Source organism: Dermacentor silvarum, chromosome 7 (assembly GCF_013339745.2).
Source record: "Dermacentor silvarum isolate Dsil-2018 chromosome 7, BIME_Dsil_1.4, whole genome shotgun sequence".
Lineage (NCBI taxonomy): Eukaryota > Metazoa > Arthropoda > Arachnida > Ixodida > Ixodidae > Dermacentor > Dermacentor silvarum.
This window is the reverse complement of record NC_051160.1, coordinates 136,462,627-136,489,675: the sequence shown is the minus strand read 5'-3', so window position 1 is coordinate 136,489,675 and position 27,049 is coordinate 136,462,627. Positions and strand designations below refer to the sequence as shown.

At 46.7% G+C, this 27,049-nt stretch overlaps 1 protein-coding gene across 1 annotated transcript in view; it reads left to right on the top strand.

Annotated features, from left to right (window-relative positions):
* LOC119459200 (cytochrome P450 2C23-like) overlaps positions 1 to 27,049 on the top strand; it is a 331,343-nt gene that overhangs the window by 2,309 nt on the left and 301,985 nt on the right. The window contains exons 2-3 of the mRNA XM_037721024.2: positions 9,896 to 10,149; positions 24,390 to 24,514. Coding sequence (XP_037576952.2) covers positions 9,935 to 10,149; positions 24,390 to 24,514 — 340 coding nt within the window. The 5' untranslated portion in view covers positions 9,896 to 9,934. The remainder of the gene's footprint in view (positions 1 to 9,895; positions 10,150 to 24,389; positions 24,515 to 27,049) is intronic.

Below are 27,049 nucleotides of genomic sequence, written 5' to 3'. Positions count from 1 at the left end.
CAACAGGAACAGACTTAGAATATCACGCGCACACAAATACACATCTCCACTAAGCGCAGTGAGCTCCACGCACAAGACAATGAGTTATGTTCCGTAAGTCACAATAATAGAGACAAATCTTAAAAGCTCCACTACAAATGTAAACAAGGCGCTACCGATTACACATTAAGTAAAAGTCTCTAGAAGGGCATTTTGCTTGAGGGACAGCCGTTATCAGTAATCAAATATCTTGTTTTGTAGAGTGATACGTCGTTAAATCTATGTGATGTCCCTGGAGATCACCAGGAGACCATTCGCCCTGCAGTGGACATAAATAAAGGCTGATAATGATGATGATGATGCCTTCGGTAAAACGTCCTTACTTGCCAAGTCAGTTTTGGGCAATTTTGATACGCGGCTTTTCATCAAGGTTTCGCAGTCGCAAGACAGACGGCTCGCGATAACTTATAAGACACAATTCTGAAACTTAGTTATACTTTCCAGGAAAACAGGCCCATCGGATATGAGATTGCGGGCGCGCAAATAAATTGTTGTGGCAACTTTTACAATTAACCTCGTCACCACAAGCGCATCTAAAAGATTTGATGAAATGCAAAACCCGACCAGACACAATCGACATTCATTCAATTCGACAACCGCTGACGTACTCCTTGTTATCACTGCCGCCGAGCTGCATCTTAATTTAAATGACAGGATTTCGCCTGACAGATTCTGTCCAGATTGATTGTTCGCTGCTTTCTTGGCTTGGTGTATGTGCGCTCTCACAGCCAAGTGGAAAATATCGATAAAGAACAGCGACCATAGCTTAACAGTTATTGTGGCGTCCGAGGATGTGGTACAAACAAAGCTTTCAATCTTACCCTATTTTCTGTCATTATACACAGTGAATAATGAAAGTAGTTTTAATTACGTTTATTGACTATATTGACAAGTGGAAAAATAATGCCTTCTAAGCTTTGTAAGTGACCATAAGTGACCAATTAGAAAGTTGACTTTCCTGAGATGTTTCAATCCCATGAGTGTAGAGGAAAACAGATGTCATATAAAGTAGTGAAACTGTGTTTCTTCATAATGCCATGATTACATTCCGGGCGGCAGAGTTTAACTTTCAGTGTTCAAATATTTCTGCTCACATTAGCGTAATTACTTTTCTTTATTGCTCATAAAATGTTATAAGTCCAATATTAAACGTGCAGCAGAGAAGCGTTTGAAATTTGTTTATTCTACATCAAGACTTCCTGCTCCATACACAATATTCTTAGCAGTTATGACAATCTAAAGAACCTCTTTTTCAAGCTTTCTCGCTGAATCTTATTATTCCTCACTCTAAGAACATGCTGGTAACTTCAAGTGTTTCAAAAATATTGTTACGCGAAGGACCAGTCAGTAAGACGACCTACTATTTACAGGTTGTATTTACAACAGCGGTTGCAGCGCTGACCGGTTAGACTCACAGCGCGAGCCCAGCTCCTTCTTCCTCTTCTTTTCTCGAGTGATGGCGCCCGCGGGCATCGTCCAAACAACCAAATACCACACGCGTGTAGCATAATCCCCCGGCGGCAGAAGCGAGCGACGTCCCGCAGCGTCTAAATGTCATCACTGGGAGGGTGATACTGCTTCAGTCGTCTAACGTGCACGATATCACTGGACTGGGAAGCAGTTGGGGCGACAGGGGCGATCTCGTAGGTGACGGGAGTCATGGCACAAAGCACTCGGTAGGGGCCTGTGTAACGAGACAGCAGATTTTTCTGACAGGCCGACCTGACGCGACGGACACCACAGAAGCACCAAAGAACCAGGCGGGAAGTGCACGTCTCGGTGTCGCTGGTCGTACAAACGCCTTTGACTCTCTTAGGAGTGCAGAAGGCGGTCACGGGCAATTTCCCTTGCGTGGCCAGCACGGGCGACGGCATCAAGTGCATATTCACTGGTGGGCGCTGCGTGAACGGGGAGGCTTGTGTCGAGGGGCAGTGCTGGTTCTCGGCCGAACAGAAGGAAAAATGGGGAATAACCGGCTGTGTCGTGGCGCGAGGTATTAGGCCTCATTCACACAGCCGTCAAACGCTCCATCACGTCACCGTCACGGCATCCGTTTTCGTCAGGGGAGAGGGTTTCCGAGAGAGTTTCCGTCACCGTGCTGGCGACGGAAACATAGAGCACCGCTCTGCGTCGCCGGCGAGCCGTTTTTGAGGGGAAGACTACTCGGAAACCCTCTCCCCGGACGAAAACGGATGCCGTGACGGTGACGTGACGGAGCGTTTGACGGCTGTGTGAATGAGGCCTTATACGCAAAGGTGACAAACGGTAGAGCGAGGTCCCAGTCAGTGTGGTCGGAAGAAACATACTTCGCGAGCATGTCTGTGAGAGTGCGATTAAGACGCTCTGTGAGGCCATTTGTTAGCGGATAGTATGACGTGGATAGCTTGTGCCCCGTGACACAGGACTGCAGGATGTCCGCGATAACTTTTGACAGGAATGTCCAGCCACGGTCTGTGAGAAGTTGTCGCGGAGCTCCATGTAATGAAATCACGTCGTGTAGAAGAAAATTGGCAACATCTGTGGCGCAGCTTGTAGGGAGCGCTCGGGTGATGGCGTAGTGCGTGGCGTAATCTGTGGCCACAGCGACCCATCTGTTCCCAGAGGTAGAAAGAGGAAAAGGACCAAGTAAATCTAAAACAACCCGAAAGAATGGTTCCGCGGGAATGTCAATTGGTTGAAGGTACCCAGCAGGGAGCGTCGACGGTGTCTTGCGTCGCTGGCATTTCTCACACGCAGCTACGTATCTTCGAACGGAGCGAGCAAGCCCTGGCCAAAAGAAGCGTCGGCGGAGCCGGTCGTAGGTACGTGACACACCGAGGTGACCGGCAGTGGGGAGGTCGTGAAGTTCGTGGAGAACAGCCGAGCGAAGGTGTTTAGGGATCACAAGGAGTAATGCGGGGCCGTCGGGGTGAACGTTGTGGCGGTAGAGTACGCCATCTTGAAGTGTGAATAGGCGAAGGGAGCGGTCGGCAAGTGACGATTCCAGGCGGTCAATGATGATACGCAAGGACGGGTCACGGCGCTGCTCGTCGGCGACATGGACCAGTGGAAAAACCGAAAGAACGCAGGCGTCGCTGTCAGGTTCAGACGTAGAGGTCGGGTCTTGGACTGGGTAGCGAGAGAGACAATCTGCGTCCTGGTGGTGGCGTCCCGACTTGTACGTCACTGTGTAGGGATATTCTTGTAGTCGGAGAGCCCAACGACCGAGCCTGCCAGTAGGATCCTTGAGCGACGAAAGCCAACACAGCGCATGATGCTCTGTGATTACTGCGAAGGGCTTGGCATGTAAATATGGGCGGAACGTTGAAACAGCCCAGACGAGAGCAAGACATTCGCGCTCGGTAATCGAATATTTGCCCTCTGCAGTTGTCAGGAGCCGGCTAGCGTAGGCTATAACGCGGTCGTGTCCGTGTTGCCGCTTCGCTAAGACTGCGCCGATCCCATAACCACTGGCATCGGTGAGGACCTCTGTAGGTGCGCACGGGTCACAGTGGGCCAAGATCGGTGGATTGGTCAGAATCGTGATAAAGCGTGAAAATGCGGCAGCCTGAGGGGAACCCCACGTGAAAGGTACGTCTTTCTTCGGAAGTTCAGTGAGTGGCCGAGCGATTGCTGCGAAATCTTTCACAAACCGTCTGAAATAAGAGCAGAGCCCCACAAAACTCCAGACGTCTTTGACAGACTGAGGCACAGGAAAAGCTGTTACTGCTCGAACGTTCTCCGGGTCGGGTTGTACTCCGGAAGCATCGACGAGATGGCCAAGCACTGTAATCTGTCGGCGCCCGAAGTGGCACTCCGATGAGTTTAATTGGAGCCCAGACTGGCGGAAGACGTCAAGGATAGCTGCGACGCGCTGAAGGTGCGTCTCAAACGCGGGAGAAAACAGAAGGACGTCGTCGAGGTAACAAAGGCAAGTTGACCATTTGAAACCTTTAAGCAGAGAGTCCATCATCCGTTCGAACGTGGCTGGGGCATTGCATAAACCAAACGGCATAACCTTAAATTGGTAGAGGCCATCTGGAGTGACGAAAGCGGTCTTTTCTTGGTCTCGCTCATCGACAGAAATCTGCCAATAACCAGATCGAAGGTCAATAGACGAAAAGTATTTGGCACCGTGAAGACAATCAAGAGCGTCGTCGATTCGTGGTAGCGGGTAAACGTCCTTTTTAGTGATTCGGTTTAGGTGGCGGTAATCAACGCAGAAACGCCACGTGCCATCTTTCTTTTTGACGAGCACGACCGGCGACGCCCAAGGGCTTGACGAGGGCTCAACAATGCCTTTGGCGAGCATCTTGTTGACTTCCTGCTGAATAACTTGCCGCTCTGCCGCGGACACGCGATACGGTCGGCGATGAATGGCAACAGCTTCACCAGTGTTTATCCGATGCTTAACAAGGGACGTCTGACCAAGTGCGCGATTGTCAGTGTCAAATATGTCGCCGTAAGAAAGCAAAAGGCGATATAAGGCGGCTGCTTGGCCAGGGGCGAGGTCCGGAGCGACCATGGGACGTAATGGGCCGTCGAAGTTCAAGGCATCCTGCGGGTAATCAGGAGGATCTGGAGACGCGTCGGCTGCAAAAGCAGTGACGTGGTCGTCTGTCACTGACCGGAGCGTGGCCACCGCTATGCCTTCAGGTAACACTTGCTTCGTCAAGCCAAAATTGACAACGGGGAGACACATCCGATTAGCGGCAAGGGTAACGAGGGAGTGTGGCACAGAGATATCGCGTGCCAGGAGGACATCACGAATAGGAGCGACGACATAGTCGCCATCAGGCACGGTTGTCGTTGAGGCCAATTCGACGAATGTTAGAGCTTTTGGAGGTAACCGAACAAACGTTGTAGTGCACAGGGTGTTCGGTTGTGCGGGGCGAACGTCGGAAAGAAGAGGAAGCTCGAGGCACACCGTACTGGTGGAACAGTCGATGAGGGCAGAATGCGTCGTCAGAAAGTCGAGCCCGAAGATTAGATCATGAGGGCAACTGGTCAGCACGGAGAACAGGACGGGAACTTGGCGACCAGCAATTCCGACGCGAGCAGTGCACATACCACAGACGGCAACAGTGGCGCCATTGGCGACGCGTACAGCTCGAGTGACGGCAGGGGTAAGAACTTTTTTGAGGCGACGACATAGGGTAGCGCTCATTATGGACACTTGGACTCCAGTATCAATCAATGCCGTCAACGGGACACCATCTACGTCTACTTCAATTAGGTTCGTGTTCGTGAGGAGCGTCAACGGAGGGTTTGGACAGGACGAACGGGATGCAGCACTACCTCCAAGAGCTGCATGGCCTAGTTTTCCGTCCGGCGGTTTGGCGAGGAAAAGCGGCGAGGTTGGGGTGACGGGGAGCTTGTTTTTGAGTAAAGCTATTTATATGCAGTGTACTCAGAAGCAACGAAACGAATCTACCGAAAGGTTGAGTTGCTTTTTAGACATCGCCTCGTTGCATTATCAGCATATTTATTTATTTATTTATTTATTATCAAGGCCAACAGCACATTACAGTTAGGAGTAGGAAGCCATTATATGGTTGTGGCACACTCTCTTATGCTGTCAGTGATAGCAGCGAAGGAGGCAGGGTAGTGGTGCCAATCTGTAATAGTGCGCGCGATGAAGGAGTTGAGGTGAGCACACGAGCGGCAAATCGGTGCCCCAACCTTAGACTTATTGTCAACACGTGACGATCTATAACAAGGACGATGTAGAAGTTAGTCCATAAGATCGAGATTAGTGTGAGAAACTTTATTCAAAGAAATAAATAGATGAGAAATCTTGCGCCGCAAGTCAGGGTCAGTAAAACCAAGGGTTGATATGATGGGGTAGACACTAGCATGGCGAGAATAACTAGACAGAATTAAACAAGCGGGGTGGTTCTCAATGGACCCAAAATATTTGTCAAAGAAGCATATCAAGGGTTCCTTATGGAACATATTCCAGCTTAGGTCGTATTAGTGATTTGTATAAGGTTAACATTACCGGGACAGTTGCAGGTGAGAAATTGCGTCTTAAGAACTCTAGCATGCGATTAGCGTTGTTGGATATGAATTACTGAGTTACACATGCAAGTTCCATGACTGGCTGTCTGTTATGGGAACACCAACGTATTTATATGAAGTGACGCTTTTAAATGGCGTAGTATTTAGGACATATACTACTGGGCTAGGATCATTTGACTAACGCGAGATATGGATGCATTTGCACTAAGTTACACTGAGCTTCATTAGCCTGTAGGAGAGTCAAGAAAAAATTTTATCCAGGTCTTTTTGCCGCATTTCATTGTCAGAAGAGTTAAATTGCCGTAGTATTTGCATCGTATGACGAAGGGCTGTCTTATCGGTCTCCAGAAACCTGCTTGTGACAACCGCGGGCATTAAATACGGCAACTTTCTGAGTTTCAACACAGCTGTGCTTAATGTCCATTGGCAGATATGCTGATACTGATACAGATCACCGGTACCCTCCTCGTCGACGAGTCATATTGTTAATCTTCATAAAGTCCCATCATCGAATCTTAATTTTACTAATTTGAATTGGGATGTGAGCTACACACATTTGCTGTCTAATCCAAATGGTCCTCTTCCGTGTGTCAATGTCACACTTACCCTTTTATGTTCTACAGATTCTTGCAGCATCTGCGTCTTTGGTGTTATGGCTTACACTAGCTGATTGAGCCGATTGTGTATATTTAGTTTTTAAATAAGTGTTATAAGGTTCCAACACAGGTAAAATCTTCGAAACATTAATTGTAATACTCATCTGCTATTACGGTCCTCCATGTCTTCGTTCTCCTCTTCTCTGTCTTTGTCGTCTTCGCTATGTGTTCATCCAGGATCCCAACATCCTCCCGGGCTTCTATTATCATCTCTCGTGGGATGATATTAAAGAATATTAGCAATCACCGCCTCTTTTTTTTTTTCCTCGGGGTCCGTGATAATACACGGTTTTGAGAATCCCTTGGTGCTTTTCTGTTTTCAAGACTGAATATGGGCCTATAAAGCGGCGTTTTGAATCCGAACCCCTTTTCGACCAGCACCATGTCTTCTGCTTCAATATCGGGTAAAGTTTGTCAAAATTCTTTTTTTTAACAGCAATACTTTTTTTTCTTGTTAAAATACAGCGTATTTTCGCGATGCGTAATTTTTTTCAGTTATGTCCAGTTCTTTATCCGCAGGTAACCAACCAACAAGGTTTCTGGAAAGCGGCGATGTAAGGGCCACATCTCAATTCTGCCGTGCGAGATTGGTTATTGTGACAAACAGCTGCTTCCAGAGCGCACTTCCACTCGCCTTTGAAGTAGGGGTATAGAGATAGGAATATATTTAATTCCCGAATCACCCTTTCTGCAGGACAATCGGCTTTTTGGTGATAATGTGCTAGAAAACACAGCGCACGATGCCTCTTGCTTCCGCCCAACAGCGAAGTATTTCGCTTCGGAATGCCGGTCCGTTGTTCGCAACGTTGGCCATAACTTTGGAGAAGATATCCCTCTCTAGAAAAGAAGTTGCACAGTTCGCATCTTCCCTGCCATCTTTAGCGCCCACGAACCACTTCCACTCGTCCACTGGAACTAGCAATGCTTGTGTCTTTCTCACCCCCTCGCCCTTCTTTTTGAGTTCAGCCAAATCAAGACGTACTATTACGAAGGGTACATTCGAATATTCCGGCGTCACCATTTTGTTTCCACGCGGTCTGAACTTAGCTTTGCAAATTTAGCAGTTGTGACACGTCCTTATGTATTTAGCGACATCTGTCTTTATGCCTTTCCAAGTCAATTTTAGCGTTAGCTTTCTGCATGTTTTACTGAATTCATCGTGGCCTCACCACTCCTGACTGTCGTGTTAGAGTCGCAGTATGGTCGGTATTGTTGCTTCTGCACGTCTAATTTTCCGTTTTGATTTTCCGTTTTGTACCTTCAGGTCTTACGTTCCTTCCCACAATTGACTCGTATTCACTTCTCCATGGGTAACTTCTTTTGCTACAAGAAGTCTAGATAGAGTATTGCGTCGTGGTCCTTTTATCTTGGGCAATGCGCTAGCTCGAAAGTGTACTGTTGAATTTACCTCACCCATTTTCCACTCTACATTTTGGCTGTGTGAGTTGAAAGAGGTCAGTCAGTGCTTGACTATCAGATAACAACTTGAAACGTCTTCTTTCCAGATAGGTTCTAAAGTACTTGAAGGCCATGCTTCCTTTCCTGTCGTAGCATAGTTTACTTGGGCCATGGTAAACGTGAGAAAAATATCCTATGACTTGTAGTTGTTTCGCAACACGCTTGTTGACATGTTTTTGATTAAGAACGCCTCCTGTACCATAATTAGAGGCGTTACCAGAACATTCGAACCTTTGAGTGCGACACTTGAATGTGGGTACCGTATTTGCTGTGGATGTCTTGAGTTTTCCCTGAAATCAACCTGGTACATCTCAAACGCTTGGCTTTCAGAGAAGGCCTCGTGGACTACTTGAATTGACTGGAAAGCAAACTAAAATTTAGGAGACCGAAAGAAAGCTGTCAGAATAGCCCTATTAGCGACGTTTTGCTACAACGTTCCAGAAATGTGCTTAATGAGTAGCCATCATTGCAGAATACAAGATGTCGTTTCGCTAGCGTCATTCTACCATGTATTATTTTTTTAATTTTGTAGGTATTGACACTTCCGCCAGGTGCCTGGAAGATATTTGTTATACAGCACGTCTCCATTTGGTTAGGAGCAGAGTCACAAAGTGGCCTCGCGCGACACTGCACGGCTCTAGGACCTGTTCCGGAAAGCAGATTTTGCGTAGCATAAAGACGCATTTTGACATTTCGAGCTTTTACACCTGTTTCCTTATATCTGGGTACTTCACTATTGACCACTTTAATATTCATTGCATTTGATACACGTGTGTGCTACTCCATGTCTTAAGCCGTGACCTCCCAAAAGTTTGCCAACTCTTACTACTTCGTAAAATAACCTAGAGAATCTGTTTAAGCATGCTACTGTTTTACGAGCTCTTCCAGGGGCCTTAGTAATTTTCGAACTTTAATCAGATAAATAACTTTTTCAATTCACTTCGCAAACGTTTGGGCAGGTTAAGTTTACAACCATTTGCTTGAGTTAAGGACAATGCAGAGAAGAAAATGTTGCACTGAATGACGCAAGAAGTAACCACATTTGTGTCTGTGATTGGGAACAGCGAATAGCATAGACACGAAATATTTTTCAGAATGTATACAGTGTCCGTGTAAAAGATCCAGCTGGTGGACAAGTATATTGAATTATTTAGGCGAAATACACTGGTTAGTAGACACTCGAAGTGTTTGCACCTTGCCATAAGCAGAGACGCCGCAAAACTTAATACGCGTGGGCTGCTTTGTTCTACGGCCATTTGGGACAAGGTGGCTTGATTCTTCTTCTTGAGAATATAAGTGTTTGCTAATGTATTTTGCGGAGAGAATGAAGGAAGTGGTTGCAGCCTTGCCGATAATCTTGACTTATCTGCGGACACTACCCTGGCTTAAGTACTGTCTGGCCTGATTAGCTCCACCTTATAAATGCACTGCAAGCGATGCGAGTGCCTACACAATAAGCCATATTGATAACACTTCTGTAGCAGAAGGCCCACTGTCGTAGTTGAATATGGCTGTTTCTAGTTGAAGGCTTTTATTGCATTTATTATTGTGAGCTATTTCATCAAAAGCAGTGAACTGTAGTTTATGAAAGTTTATGAAAAGTTTGCTCACAATACAGGTAGAAGTTTTGATTCTCCACATATTTATTTGTGTACTGTGGTGGTTTACCTAAAATTTGCTTTATTTTATACAGTAAACTAGCATGCACAGCTGATTTTTACTTTCGTTTCTTATGTCATCAGGTTACAAGTGAGCAGCACACGAAGACCGCAATCTGTGTCATGTGCCTAGTTGTGCTTGTTGCGACATTTGCTTTATGCACTGTGTTGAGGCTATTTATACAACGCTGGCGTAAAGAGCGAAAACTTCCTGTCGGAACTGTGCATCCTCCCATGCCGCCTGTGAGCAGCATTCTCGGACACGAAGAACTCAACTTGCGTGGTTTCCACTGCACGAAAGCGGTCGAATGGGCCAAGGAGTATGGGCCCGTGTATAGGTAAGATATTCTGCTCGATGTTATCAGCACGCGATCCCCCAAAACTGCATATCTTATTGCCCCTTCGAAAATAACTGCAGTTGGTGACACGGCTCCGTTCTAAGTGCGCAGGAATAAGCTATGACAACTAGATTGTGTGCATGAGTGTTGACTCTTGTAAGGTGCCGGGCTGTTCAGACCACTGTTTCCAGTGCTATCTTTTCGGCATTTGCTTCGTTTCTAAGACCATTCCCGGGGTTGATTTATTTTGAATAACTGTACAGAACTGAGTACAAATTTTTAACAGAAAAAGTCTCCAGTTATACAATTGATTAAATAAGAGTAGATATAAAGTTTTGACACAGAGCGCCTTATGGGGAACCAGCGATGACACGTACTTGCGTACCAACAGCAATGTCATCAGCACAGAATAAAAAATACAGGAGCGCCAACTGGCCTGTTTTTCAACAAATTTGGTGCGGCCAACGAACGTCCCAGTGACAAGCGGTATCCAGCACTGCACCCTTATCCATTCCTCCCATCACCTCCACCCTTCTTGGCGGTTTTCCAAGGCGCTCTTCTCCGCTTGTTTCTTTCTTAGCTGCTGGTGCCAAATGTGCGCATCACGCGCCGGTCACGTCAAGAAACGAACACTTCGAGAATCCTTGCAGCTATAAAAGCATTGGTGTTTTAGTGAACACTTTCAAAAATATATAAAGGTTCTTGTGGCAGATAGCACAATTTAAATACATTTGCTCGTCTACTCGAAGAGGCGGACACAACTTCCACAAAAAATAGAAATATATAATCAAATAATTAACAAACACTTACTAATTAAGTTTTAATGAATTGCCGCATGACCCCTACTGCAATTTACAAATTCTAGCCGCGGATATCGCAACGCGGATAGACTTAGAACGAATTCTCAGGATGACACCAGTTGCGAGATATTATTTCCCGAACTTTGCGAAAAAATGAATTGGCGTTCTAGTTACTATTTTAACAAAACATCGTTTTATTCATTGAAGCACAAAAGTGGTTCGGTCCCTGGTGCCATCCAAGCGTCCAACCAGAATATTTTCTGGTAATAAAGAGAAATGAATTGAAAAAGAAGTGACTGGAACGCAAACCCATTTCTCCGCAAAGTTCGGGAATCAATATCTTGGAACTGGTGTCATCCTGAGAATTAGCTCCAAGCGGATCCGCCTTGCGAACTCCGCGGCTAGATTTTGTTAATTGCAATATCGGCCAAATGTAATTGGTGAAAAACCTAGTAATTGTTTCTTAAGTACTCCATTACGCATTTCGATTTCTGCACAAGTAACATCCGCCTCTTCGAGTAGACCAGCTCATGAACTAGAATTGTGCTATGTGCCACAAGAACCTTTAAATATTTTTGGAAGTGTTCGCTGAAACACCCGGTACAAGTGGCCTGAATGCCCACTTCTACCGTTGACGTCGCTTCAAGAGGTATTAGCTCATTTTTTGTGCCTGTGAACTAGTCAAGCTGTTTTTAAAAAAAGACAGCTTTTTGTCAGAGACCTTCTTTCTGTATCTTAACAGAATGAAAATTAACATAATTTGATTTGAACTGATTTTACTGCGACTGAAACCAATAAACATCCGACCAGCCTTTTTCCAAGCATCAATAGGTCACCTGTCACCAAAGCACTCATCACAGCTCTACTTGTGGTGATCAAGGCGATAACGGGGTGCCGTTTGAGCGCAGCAGCAGCGACACATTGGCTATGGTGGTGCTAGTGGGCACAAAGCTGTTGTTTGGATAATCTCAGTAGAAAGCAATGTGACATTCTTTGGGCTCAGGAGCCCGACTCTGCTACTGTATTCGTGACCATTACTGGAATACAATGCAGTTTTTGTAAACAGAGTTCCTGCTTAAAGTGAAGATGTGCTGATGTTTCTGAAGACCTCCGGTGAGCCGCTGAATATTTTAGGGACTGCTTCAACCAGTGACCGAAATAGGTGGTGTATTGCATGGTAAATCCACGCAGCAACGGATTTTAGCCTGATTGAAGGACTCACACAATACAGAGCGTGCTGTCCTTATCCCTCTACAAAGACCAAAGCACACCGTAAGTTGGGTTATGAAAGAATGCAAGAAACCAAAACAATAAAGTATAAGCAATGCTATGTATCAGATTTTCTTTACGTAATGCAAGGAATGACAAAAATTGTGAGATAAATGTTTAGACACCGTGGTTACAGCTTCATTTCAGTTAGGTATTAACAAATTTGGAGTTGAGTAAAAACATACCGACGTACAAAGTTGGATTGCTTAACCGTCGCTACCATGTCACTGGCACTTACTATAGTAATTGCTGATCCATTTATAAGCAACGCAATATGCCGTGAACTTTGGAAGGCGACCCGCGGACACGGCATACGCTAAAGGGCCTTTAGCACGTGCGTACACCCACCGCTACGCAAGCAACAGCGGAAATGCGTGCATGGTTGTACAACAAGCGATTATCCAACAAAGTCAAAGAGCTATTTGCCTCTGTTCACACCTCTCCCTTCATGGGCTCCTGTAGACGACGCAGCTTTGTGCTACTAACAAGATCCGTGCCATCTATTGTCTATCTTTTTTTTCATGGGCGCCGCTACATAGCGTAGATAGTAGTGCAGACAATGGGCAGCAGGCATGCTGGCTTGAGGGAGTGTTCTGTCATGTAAGTCAAGTACACGCACGGTAGAGGTTCGGGTGGTTCTTCTTGGCCTGGCACGGCGTATTAAGTATGACCTGGCGTTTTATATACAGGAAACCGTTCTGTGAGATGTACTGAATATCTTATGAGCAGTATAGCCTGACTTTATTCAGCGTTGAGACGGACCGAGCACCTAGCGTGATGTGTGCGCGAGTGTTTGAGCTAACAATAAGCTTCCGAGATCAGTTGTGTATTTCTGATAATTTGTTTCACCAATCTCACCTTACTAGAGCATTCCACTGTAGTTCTGAGATGTGGTTTACCAGCGGTCAGTAGTTACAAAGCAGGACAATCGTAACAACGTACGTACCGTTCTGATACAGAATAAGGTGTGATGTTGACTTTTACAAGCGTAAGGTGGTGACTCGCACGGTTGTTTGAACAGGCTAATGAAACGTTCTCCTCGTTTATGGGAGATCCGCTTCGTTAAATTTCAAAGCGCGTCGCACTGCCTTACCTGATAGGACTATCTATTAGAGGCGAGGGGCATGCAAAAGTGGAGAGGGTTTTATAGGGGCCGGGCTAGCGCAGTGAAAGTAGATAAACTGCTGAGAAGGGTGGTCCCGTCGTTATCACTTGGCCAGTTTCTTCTTGCTTAGCGTTCGGTGTCTGGTAGAAAATTGTGGCGGCGTGCAGCGGAAGGCTAAAACTGCAGCTAAAACGGCGAAAGCGAACCAAGTTTGGCAGTGAGATGTCGTGTACGTGCCGAATGGGCTCGACAACGTCACACTGCCATGCCTAAATTTTATTATACGCAAATAAACCTATTCTCACCGGCCGCTCCGAGTAGCCAGCGCCAGAAAGATAGGCAGGCCACCATCTTCTATTCATTTCGAAACGGTGCAGTCTCCAGCTATTCCAGAAAAAAAATCACTTTTTTTCCACATATAATAAATCTTTAATAGGTACACATCACTTTCACGCTGTGAGCTTTTGTGGTTTTGTGTCGTCGCGTGACAGACAGGCGAAGTGGTCGCTGCCCGAAAACGTTGTGCGAATTAGGGAGGCTGAAGGTGAACACGACGAAAATCGGAAGTAATTATTAACTGCGAAGGACTTTAGGGGCCCTGGCTGTCGGCGTCTAATGCGATGTCATGTCGTCGTGGTCACGCGCAAAAATAGGACCTCAAAATAGATCAAAATAAGTGCATAATTGATCAAAACCGGTTCAAAATAAACTAACATGATTCAGAATATTTTGAAAGACAGGAATAGTCCAGCATTAGGCTCAATTATTAGCAGAAATTCGTTGAAATCGCTTCCGAAACGCCAGTCTGGTATCCCCATAGGGCAACAGAGGGCGCGGCCTCACCACAGGCACTCTATTCCTCCTCACTTGTGCAAGAATAGCACAAGAATAACATAAGGGAAACGCCGGCGCATCACTTCTTCGCACATCCCCTGGTTTCACTGAAGCTGTATTAGCGGTGGATTTGAACTACACAGGCGCAGAAGTTGAATGCAGCGCTTAATGTAGCTCCAATCCTGCTGAAATCCTGTGCTTGCGTAGTTCAAACCAACGGTGAGTAAATAACGGTGAGTTGACAAAAGGGAAACACCGGCGCATCATTGCTTTGCCTTTCCCCAGGTTTCACGTTAGTGGAGCTGCATTAGCGTTAGATTTGAGGTGTATTGCAGCTACCTCAAGAGCTGCATTCATTTTTTTTCTTTTGTGCACATAATGTTAGAGGAGTGGCTTTCACGGCTTTCCTGATGACGCGTAACAGACGAGCTTAGTAGGTATGGCCTGAAAACATATCGACCAATCGTGGAGGGCTATTTGCAGAAATGCAATACAAAATTGTGGAATAGCTTTACCTGAGAGCGCCCTATAAATCTGTGTGCCACAGACAGGGAAATAAAAACAACATAAATTAAGAAGAAAAGAACTTTCGACTATATAGAGTCAGCTGCATAATATGGAAATAAAGCTAAAGAACACTAGAGATGATTGCATTACCAGAGCCGGCAGCGTTCATGTCCCGTCAGAATATTTATTTTCAGCAGTGCAAAAAGGATGAATCACAAGATTTAGGTGGAAACGTTTGAAATGCGTTGCATGCCTTAATCAATTCAAGCAAATTAGGATCCTCGTTAAATAAATAATTGTTGGATATTGAAGGCTCAGATTCCCTGATTCGAACGTGATATTTCTACAACTATGTAGGTTCTGCGCAGATTGTAACACATTATTTTACAGCCAACACAAAAAAACAGAATGTTTTGCTTCTTTATAAACAGAAACATGTTTTTTTGTTTCCCTGAGGCCCGAAGGTAATTTATTGCTGTCAGTTTTATTTCATGTTCCCCAAGAAAGCATACAGTAGATAGAATGAGAATGAACGGTAGAAAAGTTTAATGTTTTTAAGTCTAATGTTTAATGTTCTTTGGCGCTCTTTGGCCATAGCTGGCCCTTGCGCCACAAAATAACATATATCATCATCTTTAGTCTAGACAACACGATGGTACAAATGTGCTTAAACGCGCCACCTAGCCACCTTCACACGAACTGCATTCAAATGAGTAGACCAGCTTGAGCTCGACTGAAGAGTAACATCGAAAAAATAATAATAGTCTAGAAGTACAAGGAAAGATTCACCGTATTTTATTTTGACAGCCTTATTTAATCTATTGGGTATCGAGCGAAAACGCATATTTTCTTCCTTGTATTTATGCTTAATTTGTTACTTCATATCTACACGTTAAATTTTGCCGCCATGTATTCGACATAGTATCAAGTTCCTGTAGATTGTGCTTTTATCAGATTCAATACTCTCTATAAAAACGAACTCAGATATAGTGGGAAGGTAGGTTCGCACAAGAGAATGTTTTATTATTATTATTGCGAAATAATGCACTGTCTGTAGACTTGCCTTTTAGAAAGTCATATTATTTATAATCTTATTATTTATAAATATTATTATTTCAAAACAAAAACTTAATAAAACGCGTATGTAAAATGCGTTCTGAAACCTTTGAAAACAACGATAACACACATATTCGTCTGCAATGTTAGCTTATCATATTTACCGCCTGCTTATATTAAGTGATGCCAATAATTTTTTATCAACATGAAACAATTTCAGAACTGAAGATATTATTGAACATATGAGTTAAAACTGGTGTAATTTCAGGTGCAAGTGCCTTGATTCGTACAACGTTAATAGTATCCTGACCAGCTGCATATTTGTCTAAGCAATTGAAGATTTAAATAAGTTCATCCTCATAGCTAGGAGTCAGGAACAAACTGCCATGGACCTTATGGATTATCCATGTAAAATAATTGTTTGTGCGGTAGACCAGAATTGTATCCCACAAACATTTATAAAATAACCAATAAACACGTTTGATCAGAAGAAATTAGAATGTCTAGTTCCCCAAATTATAGTTCTAATCGGACACCAGCCTTAAGTGCACCACAGAATTCGCGAAAGAGTTTCTATGCTCCCTCACAGATTTTAATGTATGGCAATCATGTCTACGCTCCAAGTGAATTTTCGACTTCGTTTTCGACATCAGCCTACGCTGTTGTCGCCGTCGACATCAGCGTAGGCGTCATCGTATGACTGAGCATAATATTAAGTATATGCATGCAATATGCTTATCCATGCCGCGTATGCGAGTTATACTGGTACACATTTAAATTAATAATGTTGCTCACACCAGGTCACAGCTCCTCTACTAGACAAAATCCTCCGAATTTTGAGAATGGCGATCCACAAACAAACGGCATCAAGCAAATCTTTCACAGCACATGCCTGTTATCTTCAATCGTCTCTGGCAAAAAGTTTAAAGTGAGGAAAAATATCGGTGCTGAAACCTGAAAGTGATGTCATTTTACTGGAGCAGCTCTTTACGGACAGCGCAGTGGTGCCTGTTGGATGTCATTACAGGCCCTACATGGCGTGTTCAAGATTTCAAGACTGCCATAAATTTTTTAAAACCCGCGTATGTGGTGGGCGTGTTCGTCGGACCCGCGTATAGCTGAAACACTGTCCGTGAAGTTGAGAGAGAGAGAAAAAACATTTATTGAGCTCAAATGATGGCGTCTTCTCAGACGACGGACGGGGTGATTCCCTGGTTTCGGGACCCATATACGGCCAGCAGCTCCTGGCCCCTAGCCGCCAGCGCGAGCTGGATCGACAGGCCGGGGCTGGACCGTAAGGTCTCCCATCACTCATGGGGGGTATAGGAGATTTGAGCGACATGAACTCCATCAGGATGTGTGCGAGGGTGCCTGTGTTATTTTTGCAAAATGGACAAATGTCCTCTTCAGTTTCTTCAGTTCATTCATCAGGGCAGGGTGGGTAAGTGAACGCGCCTGAATGCGCCTTATGATTGTTTGTTGTTCCCTGCTTAGGGTGCGGTGCGGCTCGGGGAAGGTGCGCCGATCCTCCCTATACTCGGAGGTAATCTCTCTGTACGTCAGCACCGGGTTGGTGGTGTCGGCGTCCTGCCCTGCCCAGAGGGTCATCGCTCGGGCATGGTAATCGGCTATGACGTTGCTGGCTACCGCTGTGTGGGCAGGCACCCATACGATCTCTACGGCTTGCTTCGTTGCCCTTTTCTTTGTTAATAACGCGGCTGCCTCTTAGGAGATCACCCCTGTCCCGTAGCCGCCGTACGCTCTTTTGGAGTCGGTAACCACTACCCTGGCGCCCGGTTGGACGCCAGGGTAGTCGAGCGAGCGCCAGGGCTATGGCCACTTCCTCTGCTGTCGCTGGCTCTCTGGTGTTGACCGCAGCGCTGTTTATCAACCGTTCCCAGTCGGTTACCACCACCGCTGCTTTGCTGCTGCCCTTGACGAGGGACGCATCCACGTATATGACTCCCTCCAACCGCTGCATTTTGGAATTAATCGCCTGAGCTCTGGCTTCTCTCCTGCTATCATTTTTCTCCGGCGTCATGTTTCGGGGTAAGGGCTAGGTGGTGATTGTCGTCATCCATTCAGTTGGGATGTACCTCTTGATTGTTGCTCTCTCCTTGCGCCACCCTATCTTATCCAGCACCGTGCGGCCATGATTTGTCTGGCTCAGGCGGAGTCGCTGGTTAGACAGGTGGGCTTCTATGAGTTCGTCGACTGTGTTGTGTGCCCCCATGGCTTGAAGGCGCTGGGTCGACGAATAGATGGGTAGGACGAGGGCTTGCTTGGTGGCCTTTCTGATGATGGTATCGAGTGTATTCTTTTGAGTCCTGTCTAGATTGAGATACGGGGCCGAATATGTTATCCTGGATGTTATGAATGCCTGCACTAGTCTGAGGGCGTCATCTTCCTTGAGTCCTCTGTTTCTAGTTGAAACCCTTCTCAGCATGGTTAAGATCTTCTCCGCGCTGGTCTTCATCTTGGCGATGGCGGCGTGTGCTTTGCCATTGTCTTGTATTAGGAGTCCGAGAATTCTACATGTGTGCGTTGGCTTGACTGTGGTGCCGTCAATTTGGATGCAGATGTCTGGTGGGGGCTCCTTGCAGGGCTTTCCTGGTTGGATTACGAGGAGTTCCGACTTCTGCGGCGCGCAGATGAGTCCACAGGTCTTCGCGTACTCGTGCACCCTGAGTGCTGCCGCTTGAAGTGTCTCCTCCATCCAGCCGTCGGAGCCCGCTTGCTCCGTCCATATTGTAACATCTTCCGCGTAGAACGCGTGTCCTATTCCTTCGATTTGGTCTAGCAATCGTGGCAGTGGCAGTAAGGCCAGATTAAACAGGAGTGGTGATAACACTGCTCCCTGTGGGGTGCCCCGCCCCTCAATTCAATGGGCTCTGATCGCTCTTCACCCATTGAGATTTGTGCCTTGCGGGAGGACAGAAAGTCTTTGACATATCCGAAAGTGCGCCTCCCGCACCTCGTCTCATTGAGGTTAGTGAGCATACTAGCATGAGTAACATTGTCGAACGCCCCTTTCAGATGTAGGGCGAGGATTGCACTGGGGCTGTTTCGCGTAGCTCTTTTGATTACCAGCTCTTGAAGCTGAAGCATGACGTCCTGTGTTGACAGATGCTTGCGGAACCGAAACATCGTCTTCGGAAGTTGGTCGGAGACCTCAAGGTGTTCCTGGAGGCCACGTAGTACCATACGCTCCATCACCTTGCCAACACAGGTGGTCAGCAATATTGGCCTCATGTTTTCGATCGCGGGGGCCTTACCCGGTTTGGGAATGAATCGCACCTCGGCCTCTTTCCACTCCGGCGGGAGTTGAGAAATTTGCCAAGCCTTATTTATATGTTCGAGCAGAGATTGTGCCGTCCTACCGCTCATGTTGGCGAGCAACCTGTAGCTGATGGCGTCTCTCCCCGGAGCGCCTTTCTTGTTGCTCTCGTCAATTGCTGTCCACATCTCGGGGATCGTGAACGGCCTGTCCAGGTCATCATTGCTGGGTCCTGTGTATTCTCGCGGGATCGGGTGTTGTCCTCGCTCCGTTTGAAAATATTGGTCTTCTAGGGCCTTCCTAATCCGGTCGCCGTCTCCGTCGTATGTGTTTAGGACCTTCGTCCGCAACCGGTTGCTTGCTGTCTTGCTGCCAGTGGGGTCTATGAGGTAGGCCACGTATTCCGAGATTTCGTTGTTAAGCTCGGCTATCCGACGCGCAAGCTTCCTGTTGCGCCTTTGCCTCTTCCAGCGCTTCGTGAACGACTGCCGGGCCACCCACATGTGAGCGAGCCTACTGTCGACGATAGGTACCTTCGTTGTAGTTTCAATTTCTTGAGTGAATTTGTCGAGGATCTTCTTCTGTTTCTTGGCCCATGTCTTGTACGAGGTATCGTGCGGGTCCCCTTCTTCCGTGTCTTCGCCGTCTTGTTGTGTGTATGCGCGCATCTTATCCCAGTCCGTTCTGCGAGCTGCTCTCAGCTTAGCCCGGAAGTCTGGGCACCGCATGGTGAACGTGATGATGGTGCCGTCAGAGCCCAAGTCCTCGTCCTCACACTTCCACGAGATATCCAGCATTCCGCTGAGTCAGGACAGGTCTGGTGTTGTATCTCTGGAGACGCTGTCGCCTCGTCTTGTGGTTACTCCGGGTTCGTTGAGTAGAGAAACGTGCAGGTCTTCCATAGTCTTGACCAAAGCTTTTCCCCTCTTGCATTGAAGTTTGTACCCCCATAAGGTGTGCGGCACGTTGAAATCGCCCAAAATCAGGAGTGGCCTGTTCCCGGCCAATTTCTTCGCGTCTATCACAACTCGATCGAATTCATGGTGTCTTGGCGATGGTCTGCAGTATACGCGCATAACGAAAATATTGTTTTACTTCCAATTTCCTTTGCGTGTATTTCCACCAGCGTGTGCTCACACCGTGCTTGTGCAGTAAGGTGTTCAGTAGCTGCTATTTGATTCCCTACTAGGATCGCCGTACCCATTTTGGTTGGGTCGGTGTATGTAACGTATCCCAGAATTTTTGGGACTCCCCTTGTCTCTTGTAAAACAAGAATGGCCAGCCTAGTTTCAACCTGGTTCATGTGAAGTGCCAGTTCCATGTCTTTGTATCTTATTCCTCCACAGTTGCATTGAAAAGTTGTCGTGAGCTCTTTGCGGCCCACTTTCTTAGTCCTTCTATTTTTACTTTGCGCCATTGCCCTCATTGGCGGCTGTCTCCAGCCGTTCCTTTCTCATTGAGATGGCCTTCTTAATCCTACTCATTCGTTCCTTCTTTAGCGATGTGCGTTTCATTGTGATCTCGATGGCCGCCACTCGTGCCGCATACTTCTCGTGTCTATAGTCTCGCGCGTGTTAAGTCGATCTTCCATGCGTTTCAGTGCCGCTAGAATGATTGTTTCACCATACGTGGGTTGCTTCTGTTCTTCAATGGGTGGCTACGTAGTAGTCTCGCTAGTCTGAGCCGTTTCGCTAGTCTGACCCTCTTCAGCCTCCATGGCTTCCTGCTTCTGTGGTGCCTGTGTTTTGCTAGAAGTCGGAGGGGGTGACCTCCTACGAGGATTTTCCGCGGGGCCTCCGCCGCTGCTTTTGTTTCTGCCTGGTCGTTTACCGTCACTTCGTCAGCCTTTGCGACCAATTGATCTATTTTGCTCATGAGGCCCTTAATTTGGGGGTTCTGTTCTAATATCTGTGCGTTTTGCTTTGCAATGATCTGCTTAAGCTGCGCCATTTCTGCATTTTCCTTAGTTGTAGCCTTAGAGGAGGGGGAGGAGAGGTTGAGGGCGGGGAACTCCGAATCGAGCGAGTTGGGAGACCCATTGGCCCAGCGCACCTTTTTAGTTGCTGATCCTTGTTGTTCTCCAGGCCGTCCCCTTGACCTCGAACGCTGTCCCCGTGCCGGCGCCACACTGTCCTTGAGCTCGCTCCGCCGCCTTCAACTTCCCCGCTATTCGTCCGGTGAATGCGACCGGGAGCAGCTGCACCGGCGACCGTCCGCGCTCCTTGTCGGCGTCCTTAATCTCGAACCGTCGTTTCGTTGGGGTCCGCCTGCAGGACCTCTACGATCGCGACTTTGTCCTCGTTCTTGTCGTCTCTGATGCTTCCTTTCCCATCGGCGTTGTCGGACGGCGAAAGGAGTTTTGAAACGCGCTTTACATGTTATGTCCGCTGTGATGTGGCTGCCGCCGCAAAGGCCGCACTTGGGCTCACACACGTGATCTTCGGTGGGCTTGGCGATTCTGCACCCTCGACAGATTTTGTTGTTAGGGTCTGGGCACACATCCATTCTATGCCCCTACCGGCCGCAGGCTTGCATGCCTCAATCTGCTTTCTATATAATGTGCACACAGTAAGGAGATTGCCGTATCTGACATATCTTGGAACTTTCTTTCCGGCGAACGCGATGACCACAGGCCGAGATCTCCCTATGCGATGTGCTTGTAATGCCGTGGGGTTATAGTTCTGCACGACTTGCTCTTGGATGTCTATGGCCGTGTCCTCGAGAGGAATGCCCCGAATCACGCCTTTAACGGTTCCATGCGGTGAGGCCTCGTATGTATTGACCTCGTACGCTGTTCCCCTGACGTCGATGCGCTTGACCGCCGCATAACGGTCAGCGTTCTCCCGCCGAGGGGTGCTTATTAAGAGAATGTTTTGGTGCCCGTTGGGGCAGATGACGTCCTCTCCTGCTTCTTCTGTTGCGACTTGTGCTGCCGCCATCAGAGCTCGACCTAATTCTACTCTAGTCACTTCACTAACGCAGAGCCCGCCACGTGGTCCGATGACGAATCTTCATGTCGCTTCTCGGGAGCTCCGGCATCCGTGACTTCTTCAGTAGCCTTTCCTTGTTAATAGGCGGGCGCTTTGTACGCTCCGCGCCGTCCGCTTTTGGGCTGCAGCTGGCGTCAGGCAGGGCGTTAGCCGCCTTGCCTCCGTTGCCGGGCGGTCCTTTCTTCAACTTGTCCCCGGCCGTCTTCCAGCCGTTGGCTCGCGTGCATAAAGCTGGGTCAACTTCATCCCCGTCGACTTCTATGTGCATGGCCGAAGCAATCTCTTCCAACAGCCGAGTAGCTCCCGCTGTTGCTATCGGTGTCCGCCCGGGACCCGCCTCGACCCCGCCGTGGCCGTAGTCGAGGTTAGGGTTAGCGCGGCATCGGCAGCCGATTTCACTCAAAGTCCTCTAGATTGCAAATCCGAGATCTCCCACCTGTGAAATTCATGTCCACATGTCGGGGAAGACTTCACGGAGTTTGGTGAAAGAATCCGGTCAATTGGGATGAAATAATCGCTGTAGTCGCGCGAGGTCCGAGAGCATCAGAAAAGACAGCCGTTCGAAACGGCGTCTTCTCCCTCCACTTCTCCGTGAAGTTGAAGCGCAACCCTAAACCTTGCGGTGAAACTGCCCATTTTTGTCACGAAGTTTGTGATGAGAAAAACACGACAAACTCGCCGGTTTCCAGTTGGGCCCAGGATCCTTTAATAATGACACGGCAGACGAGAGCTTGCTACACGAAACACAGACTTTAAACAGACACGCTAACACGATACAGACGATTTACCTACACATGTACATGGGCTATAGTTCGGAAGTTGTCCTTCCATATAAAACACGTGCCTAGCACTCATGCGTCAACACTCCCCCGTATGCATCGTCGTTGCGGTGCCCGTGACGGTGGTTGTGACGGTGGAGCGTCGTTGTGGCTACGTCGCCGTTGTCGCGCCGCACCTTGTCGCACCACGCCGCTCCTTGTCGCGACGTGGAAGCAGGGGAAAACAGCAGGCGGGTAGAGCACCAGGCCTCTGGTGTAACTGGCCAGTAATGCCTGACCTGCAATGCCTCGGCTGCTAGAACGGCAGGCTCGGTCGGCGGAAGGTAGCTCAGGCGCCCCGGTGGCCAGCAGGAAGCACTGCACCAAGCCGCTATGACAGCAGGCCGCTGGTGCACAGGAGAGTAGAGCCACGAGTCGGATCTACGACCAGGTCCGCACGGTAGCAGGACAAACGGTCGCCAGTCCTCGGGCTTGCTCAGCAGGCAGGTAGCTCAGGTGTCCCGATCCCCAGCATGAAGCACTGCTCCAGGCCGCTCGAACAGCAGGCCGCTGGTGCGCAGGAAAGCCCAGCCATGAGCTCGATCTCCGACCATGTCCGCACGGTAGTTGGACACCCGGTCGCCGGTACCCGAGCCTTGAACCGCCCTTCTGCGAGCTGACGTTCGAGGCTGCCGCTCGCTCTCACGCTCTGCGTGCTCTCGTGTCTCACGCTGCTTCTTTGTTCGGGGCACGTGGTCGTCTTCTTCGCTATCACCATGACCAATTCTCTTTTTGTAGCCACAACACAATCATCATTCCAAGCTGGTCTTCTCACCACCGCACGCCTCTATCCACATCATCACAACGTTTTTAACGTTACGCTCACAAATGCAAATTTCGCTTTGTGTAGATCAAGCTTAAACCAATTTGTAAATTGTCGTCGTGCTCGCAAAATTTATTTGTCACGTGTCTTTAAAAACTGATTGAATGAATTTTCTTTCTCCTTGATGCGGATGTAGAGTTCTTTAGTTATGGATGGTTTCCTTGCTTTCTTGTGCTTCGTTATTGCCGTTGAGGGAAATAAAGTGTTTTAACAACGTTGTAGCGCACAAAAAATTGTGTTTGATAGATATCCTAAATTTGCTAATATAATAAACTTTTTTCGGTTCATTTCAGGCAGCACGTTTTTATCCTCTATTCACAACACCTACTGTTTATTTCAAATACATGTTCCGAAATTCTCATTCAACTAAGTATGCCTATAGGGTAACATTTTCATGGACGACCACATTGACTGCCGGGAAAACTAAAGGAAAATTAAACTCAACGCACCATCTGTCACCAACTTTCGACCGATACTTTGTCAGTTGCTACTAAAAGAAATGTAGCAAGGGATGCGGAATCATGTTACTTTTATCATTCACACTGGCATACCAATGAGCTTCGCTTGAATCCTGTACATCTAAAAAATATTGAAAGGAGCATTGATCATTTTGCTTGGACACTCAAAGAGCCCTAAGAAGCCAAATGAGCTAAAATAATTTACATTTTAGCGTAGGTCTAAGTTTTATATATGAACAAACAAGTGCTTAAATCTGAGACCATATTGACATGCACTGTTCGTATCCTTTTGTTCTTCGGCAGATTGAATCTGAACTTTACGGATGTGGTTGTGCTCAGTGATGTAAAAAGTATCAAGAAATTCTGTAAGAATAGCGATGGATTGTACCGTTCTGGCTGTTTTATCGTCGGTCGCGACTACAACAAAGGTAAGACGAACTATGAATTACAATGCTAGTAAATTTTTTCCCGCTGCAGTGGCTTTAGGGACAGATTACGCTTTATATTGTTGTGGCCTCTCCGCGGCATATCCCTAAAAAATGTTCAGCCGCAATTCAGCGGTAAATGCGAGAGAGATGCGTTAGCATTATGACGCACGTCTTTTAGGTCGCGGATTCTTGATTTAAAACAGATGGACCACATTACAAAGTGTTTTTCAGGCACTCACTCGACATGTGTCCTGCCTCTCCGAAGGGCGAATTGCAACTGATGCTGGTCCGGAGCAACCCACCATCAGTTTATTTACCTATTTATTTATTTCAATGCCTCTTCAGGGCCCGCAGGGCGTTACAGAAGGGAGTGGTAACAATATATACACAAATCTAACACAAAGCAAATATTATGTAACATATTCAAGCACATTTTTAAAGTCACTGGGATACACAACAGATACAATTGAGATGGGCAAGTGGTTCCAATCATTACAAGTTTGAGGAACGAAAGAATGAAAGCTTTGGTTAGTGTGACAACGAGGAGCAAACACTTTATGAAGATGGTCGATACGAGATGATAATAATGAAGGATGGGAAAGGAATTCTTGCTTAAGACGAGGGTTATGGTAGTGAATCGTGTGCAACAAGGAGAGACGTGCTAATTTCCTGCGTGAGGAAATGGGCGGAAACCATAACACTATGTTCATAGATGAAACTTTATAAAGATGGCAGTGGTTAGAAAAAATGATACGTGGGCTATGATTTTGTACAGCTTCAAGGTGAGTAATTGCACTTTCCGTAGATGGATCCCACACAACTGATGCATATTCTAGTTTGGAACGAACGAAGGTTTCATGAAGAAGGAGTTTAAGAGAAGAAGGGGCCTTTGAAACGTTACCACGCAGGTACCCAAGCATGCTGTTAGCATTATTATAACTACATAATTGATGTGTGGCTGCCAAGACTGGTTAGAATTACCGTGGACCCCGAAGTATTTCCAAGTAGTCACTTCTTCGAGAGCGAGATCGTTTATATTATGCATACAAGCTTTAATGGAAAGTTTACGAGAAATTCTCATTAGCTCACACTTCGTCGCGTTGAGTTTCAGTTTCCATGTGTTACACCAATCAATAATATTGCTAAGGTCATACTGTAGTAGTGATGTGTTGTATTGGAGGAAATCACGTGCAATACAATGAAGTCGTCTGCAAAAAAGCCTAATAGAAGAGTACTTCAAATCAGGTAAATCGTTTCTGTAAAACAGAAGGTCCCAAGAAAAGAACCCTGGGGCACTCCTGAAAGGACAAGTCCGAGAGTAGAATCGCAGCCATTAGCAGTTACAAATTGTCGTTGGTTTAACAAAAAGTTTTTTATCCACTCAAAAAATTAGGGTCAAGATTTAGTTTACTGAGCTTTAGATAAAATAGCTCATGGCAGGCAAGGTCAAAAGCTTCAGAAAAGTCTAAGAATACACAATCAATATGAAATCGTCTAGGGCTACTAAGAGTTCATTAGTAAATGAAATTATTAGCGTTCCAGAGCTAAATGTTTTCCTGAAACCATGCTGAAGAGATGTGAAAAAAGAATTAGCTTTAAGAATGTTAAGCAGGTAAGAGTAAATAACATATTCAATAACTTACAAAGGACGCTAGTTAATGATATTGGTCTATAATTTTGCGCAGAATGAATTTCACCAGATTTAAACAGCGGCACCACTTTGCCCACCTTCCAGTAAGAAGGCAACACACCAGAATTCAAAGTCTAAGCGAAAAGTTCACACAAAAAATGGATGAGTAAGCAACCGTACTTTTGGCGCTATATACTTTGGCGCATATAGTTGCACTATACAGGATGTTTCACTTTAGCTGCACCAAATTTTTAAAAATTGCCTGTGGCATATAGCACAATTATAATCCCTGATCGAAACTGCTCGGTGAGGCGGCCATTACTTCCACAAGAAATCAAAACCCCTAATTGGTTTCCGGAGGTGGATTTGTCACGCACAATAGGCCAGGCACAACCATCCCGCCCCCGTTCCCACCAATCTCAGAATACACACCCGGCTTTCGTCCCACTGGCACTATCATCCCTCGTCGTGTGACCCATCGAGAGCTTTTGCTATTACGACGTCATGTGCAGGATACAACTGCAGGCGTCACGAAATGCAAAGAAAGGACAAAAAAAAACCGGAGAAGATCACGGGTTTTTTTTTTTTTATTTGTGGCATCCTTGCGGTATCTGGTGTTCCAAGGTTCGCAATAGACGATCTTCGCAGTACACTGTACGTCAGGCGCGTGTTGATTTCAAATATTTGAAAACATGTTAAAGGTTGTTCAGGGGCCTCTAAAAAGTGCGTAAATTTCAACATTTACATTGGTTTATTCTGGTAGATTCCCCCAAGTCTTAGATAGAAGCAGGTATACGCCACGCAAATATAAACAAAAATTAAGGTATGAGGTTCTCCGTATCAAAGGTACGATCTGATTATGAGGTGTGCCGTAGAGGGGCACAACAGATTAGTTGTCCTCAAAT